A 5,812-nucleotide genomic window follows, 5' to 3' on the forward strand; every position below is an offset into this window, starting at 1 on the left:
CAAACTACCATCAGAGAATACTATAAACACCTCTATGCAAATAAATGAGAAAACCTAGAAGAAATGGATAATTTCCTGGACACTTACACTCTCCCAAGACTAAACCAGGAAAAGTTGAATCCCTGAGTAGACCAATAGCAGGCTCTGAAATTGAGGCAATAATTAATAGCCTACCAACCAAAAAAAACACTCCAGGACCAGATGGATTCACAGCCGAATTCTACCAGAAGTACAAGGAGGAGTTGGTACCATTCCTTCTGAAACTATTCCAATCAATAGAAAGAGGGAATCCTCCCTAACTCATTTTACGAGGGCAACATCATCCTGATACCAAAGCCTGACAGAGATACAAAAAAAAAAAAGAAAATTTTAGACCAATATCCCTGATGAACATCGACGCAAAAATCCTCAACAAAATACTGGCAAACCGAATCCAGCAGCACATCAAAAAGCTTATCCACCATTATCAAGTGGGCTTCATCCCTGGGATGCAAGGCTGGTTCAACACACGCAAATCAATAAACATAATCCAGCATATAAACAGAACCAAAGACAAAAACCACATGATTATCTCAATTGATGCAGAAAAGGCCTTTGACAAAATTCAACAGCCCTTCATGCTAAAAACTCTCAATAAATTCGCTATTGATGGAACGTATCTCAAAATAATAAGAGCTATTTAGGACAAACCCACAGCCAATATCATACTGAATGGGCAAAAACTGGAAGCATTCTCTTTGAAAACTGGCACAAGACAGGGATGCCCTCTCTCACCACTCCTATTCAACATAGTGGTGGAAGTTCTGGCTAGGGCAATCACGCAAGAGAAAGAAATAAAGGGTATTCAGTAAGGAAAAGAAGAAGTCAAATTGTCCCTGTTTGCAGATGACATGATTGTATATTTAGAAAACCCCATTGTCTCAGCCCAAAATCTCCTTAAGCTGATAAGCAACTTCAGCAAAGTCTCAGGATACAAAATGAATGTGCAAAAATCACAAGCATTCTTATACACCAGTAACAAACAAACAGAGAGCCAAATCATGAATGAACTCCCATTCACATGGGAATGAATAAAAACTGCAAACCTCTTCAAAAATAAACGTTTGAAATACCTAACAGATATACTGTATTTAGGAACTAGAAAACCCAGTGTTGCTGAGATGTTAATTAAAGATGATTATGGATCCAACTTAAAATGAATAAAACTACAATATGCTCTTTTTGATATGTTCCTTCATCTAAAGGGATAGTAAGAGGAACCCGTGTTGCATCTCTTACTGTCATCCCTTCCAATACACTTTAGATGTGAATTAAGTTATCCTGCATTTCATAAAACTCAGTTATCAGCTGAATAAGACAGTGACTTCAGTCGTTGCCACACAAAACAGAAGAAATACCCAGCCAACAACTGCATGAACTCCTGACTCACAAAATTTTGAGATAAAATAAAATGATGGTTGTTTGAAATCACAAAAACTGTGGAGCCCTGTACCATATATGAAGACAGGACCAGAATAAAAAGTGGCACCTCAAGGTGTGGTGTTTCCATAACAACAATTTAAAGTGTATGGAACTGGCTTTAGTATATGAAACTAAGGGCCCCCGGGATATTGTATGTAAAGGCTGAAAATACAGACATAACTGTTTTGGAGGCTGTAAAAAAAGTGAGTTGCTATCTAGTGATGAAAACATTTAGTAATTCTGTCACCTATAGTAAGGTAGCAAATAAAAAAAATGTACTTTAACGAATAGGTGGATTTGACTAAAATTTCCAAATAGAATATTGAAAGTTACAGCTGTTTATTATAGCATTGTATCTCATAAGAAGTCAGATTTTTAAAATAATACTACTTAAAAGATTAACTGTTATATTTTCAGACAGAATTTACAAGAAACATAAAACAGTCAGAACTTGCTGGTTTCAAAGATGAAAATGGTTTCCCTTTCCAGTCTCTGCAAAGAGCTAAGTACTCTGACAGTAAGAGAGGTCATCCAAATAAAAGTCGTTTCCAACTTGTGGATGTACAGACACCATGAATAGACTTCAGAAAATTTTAATGGTGTGTATCATCAGTACCTTAAACTAGACAAACATCATTCTAGATTCTTAAGAGTATTATCTGACTGCACATAGAGTTTCAGCTCAAGTCTGAGAAGGACTAGTTTCAAAGATATTTGTGAATATGGTGCTTGTATATTCCACAAAGTCTTTAAATAAATTACACAGAAGGAAGCACCATAGCCTTCCCTTTTGAACAGGAGCATCTATTTTAATTACCTATTCCTCCCTTTCTCCACTCTGTGCTGGGAATACAGGAGAAATGTCCTGTCTCAATAGATGTGTAATAGAGAAAATACATAATTTAAAATGTACACAATAGGACCTGCACCCAAGCAGCCCCACACTCAGTTCTGGATATAGAGGTTGAAATCTTGAACTTGAAACAGATGCCACGATGGGATGACTTCTTAATTGAGCTTGGAGCATCTAAATCCTGTCTTCCCACTTTGGGATCACAAGAGTTTTTCTATAGCATTTCTCATCTCTGAATTTCTCAATGTGTATATAAAAGGATTCAACATGGGTGTGATAACAGAATAAAACACAGTCAGGAATTTATCAATAGGAAAGTTTGAAACAGGTCTCACATATATGAAAATACAGGGAACAAAAAACAGGACAACCATGGTAATGTGGGAGCTGCAGGTAGACAGGGCTTTACGCCTCCCTTCCTGACTGTAAGTTTTAAGGGAGTTTAGGATGGCCCCATAGGAGATTAGCAGAAGGATGAAGATGACCATACAGATTGCTCCACCATTGAAAACCACCATAAGGCCTATAAAGTAGGTGTCAGTGCACACCAGTTCCAATAATGGGTGCATGTCACAGACAAAGTGGTCAATGACATTGGGGCCACAGAAAGGCAGACTGTACACAACTAAAATTTGAAACGCAGAATGCACAAAACCTCCAGTCACAGCCAACACCAAGACAAGGATGCAAACCTGTCGATTCATGATGGTCAAATAGTGCAGTGGCTTACAGATGGCCACATAGCGATCATAGGCCATCACCACCAGAAGGAAGACGTCAGTACCACCAAACAAGTGGTCTATAAACAGTTGGCCCATACAAGCTGGGAAGGAAATAGTCTTTTTATCACAGAGTAAGTCTACAATCAATACGGGAGAAATGGTGGTGGAATACACAGCATCTACAAATGACAGGCAGGCAAGGAAGAAATACATTGGGGAGCCCAAGGAAGGGCTGGAAATAATAGTCACCACAATGAGTAGGTTCCCCACCATGGTCACAATATATGAGTAAAAACATGACGAATAATGCTTTTTGCACACCAGGATCCTGAGAGAAGCCCAGGAGGACAAATTCTGTAATATTGTTATTCTGTCTCATTTACTCTTCTTTCAGGCTTGTATCAGAGGTGAGAGCTCAGGAGAATAGAACCTGTAATGAAACAGTGAACAGGAATATGATCACATCCATTGTGTCACAGAGCACATCTTCATTGTTGTATCCTCAATAGTGATTTACACACAATAAACATGCAGTAAGTCTCTCTTGTGTTTCTCATCCAAAGAGTCCATCTTCCCTTGACAATTCTATTTCTCCACAAAGATTTTAGTTTCTTCAACAGGTAAAGGCTTCTACCTCTAAGTTTTAGTGAATATTCTATATAGAAGAAGTGTTAAAGTCCCAAAAGCCATTCATACATTTTATAACTTATTTAAAACATTTTTCTTGCCACAGAATTCAGCTATGATGAATAGTCAACAGGTTCTTGGTCTCAAATAACTTACTCTCTGCTTATGGTAATAAACTCTAAATAAATAGACATAGATTTAGTCCTTTGTGTTTGTATGTGTGATATCTTTATAATATGATCTGTGCAAGAATAACATCTTCTGAAATATGTCACTCAGTACTCTGGCCTTCCACTATTAGACCTTCATTCCTTCACACCTCGAAGTATGTTCAGTCTTTATTAGTCTTTCATTAAATGTCAGAAGACATGACTCTGAAATGTATAAATAGCTATGATATTATTCATCACATTGTTCCCTGTAGTGATTACTTGGTCTGACTCCTTGTCCAACTTATAAGGAGCTGTGATTCTCTCCGTTTTATCCTTGCCTATACCCCAATTTTTTCACCACTTACATACAATATCTTAATTTTAATTAATTTGAACTCCAGTGAACTAACTCATGACTATCACCAACTAACAAATATGCCGTGTTTTTTTTCATGAATTCTTGAGATGAGCTAGGTAGTGAGAGAGGAGAAAAATAGACACTGTAGAAAGAGGTACAGAACAGTGGGACATGGTTTTATTCATAACACTATTTAGACACCAAGAGTACTCAAAAATAGAATCTTAGTTACCAGATTCCAAAAAGAAGCATATTCTAAGAGAAATTCCAAATTCCGTGTAAGAAGGCACGGATTTGAGCCGTTTGAATGCATTTACAAGTCTGTCTCAGTTTACTCACTGGAAAACAATGGGATTAAATTTGAGAAATTCAGAATCCTTTCTAGTCAACTATCTACAGGACTATTAGTGCACCTCTCCTTTATGGTATTCTGCTGACAATTTTTTTCTTTTTTTATAAATATATAATTAAATAAAAATTTCCAAGGTCATGACGGGTACATGAAAAATGGTTGTCTGTGGGACAATGGATTTTTTTATTACAGTGAGTACTGACTGTAAGCTTCTCACTGAGTATGTACCTATTTAAGATCCAAGACATCCTCAAAGAGAAAGTGTAGCATGTTGTGAATAATGTGGACACTGGAGCCACGTTTCTTCAGCTACAACTTCATGTTCACCATTTTTTATGAGACTTTGGGCCATTTACTAAAGCTCTCTGACCCTTACTTTCATCATTTGTAGAATGGGAATCCCAATAGTCCTTACCTCTTAATTGCTTAATTTTCAGCAATTAATTTTGAACACAATGAACTAACTGTTGATTTATAAAAGAAAGTAAAGTGCCTAGAACACTGGCTGGCACCTCGTAAGGACTCAATCAATTATAGTTATTATCAGTGTTATTGAATGCTTCACTTTGAAGATAGAACAAATCATGTGAATCTCTGTCAACTTGGAAAGATTTATAGACATAGTCTAAGTTAAAAATAATAAAACACTTATAATTCAGGGAAACATTTTGAGGCACACAATAAAATTGTATGTCGTAGGAATTACATATTTAATTATGTATGAGTAGTGATTTTATCATGATAAAATATACCTTAATGAGAAGCAAGCAGAATTCTAGTAAAAAAAAGTTGAACTGATCATCAGCGGGAGAGCTAAATGGTAGAAAATGAAAGAAAAAGGGGTCAAATCAGAAAAAAAGAGAAATTATAGTAAATACATTAATATTCACAAGAAATAAGATGATTAATTTCAGAATTAAGTAAGGCAAATTAGCTGGGCATGGTGATATACACCTGTTATCCCAACTACTCAAGAGGCTGAGGTGTGAGAATCACTTGAACCCAGGAGGCAGAGGTTGCAGGGAGCCAGGATCATGCTACTGTCCTCCAGCTTGGGTGACGAAGTGAGACTATCTCAAAAAAAAAAAAAAAAAAAAAAAAGTGAGGCTAGTTTTCTGCTAAAAATCTTCTTCAGAAAAATTTATTTTAATGAGGAAATACTGGAAGCACAACCTCCTGTGGGTCCCTGGGTGACTCAGAAGGCTTTGGGAATAGCCATAACAAATAGACACAGACCAGATCCTAGTAAAAAGAAAAAAGAAAAGAAAATTCAAAAAGAAAAATAAA

General features: G+C 36.5%; 1 protein-coding gene across 1 annotated transcript; it reads right to left on the reverse strand.

Annotated features, from left to right (window-relative positions):
- Positions 1–2,514: 2,514 nt before the first annotated feature.
- On the reverse strand, positions 2,515–3,415 carry LOC100425890 (olfactory receptor 4A8-like). The gene is given in 2 exon segments (XM_015114462.3): positions 2,515–3,322; positions 3,324–3,415. Coding segments are annotated over 2 exon segments (900 nt in total).
- Positions 3,416–5,812: the final 2,397 nt, after the last annotated feature.

The sequence above is a fragment of the Macaca mulatta genome, chromosome 14 (genome assembly GCF_049350105.2).
Source record: "Macaca mulatta isolate MMU2019108-1 chromosome 14, T2T-MMU8v2.0, whole genome shotgun sequence".
NCBI classification, from domain to species: domain Eukaryota; kingdom Metazoa; phylum Chordata; class Mammalia; order Primates; family Cercopithecidae; genus Macaca; species Macaca mulatta.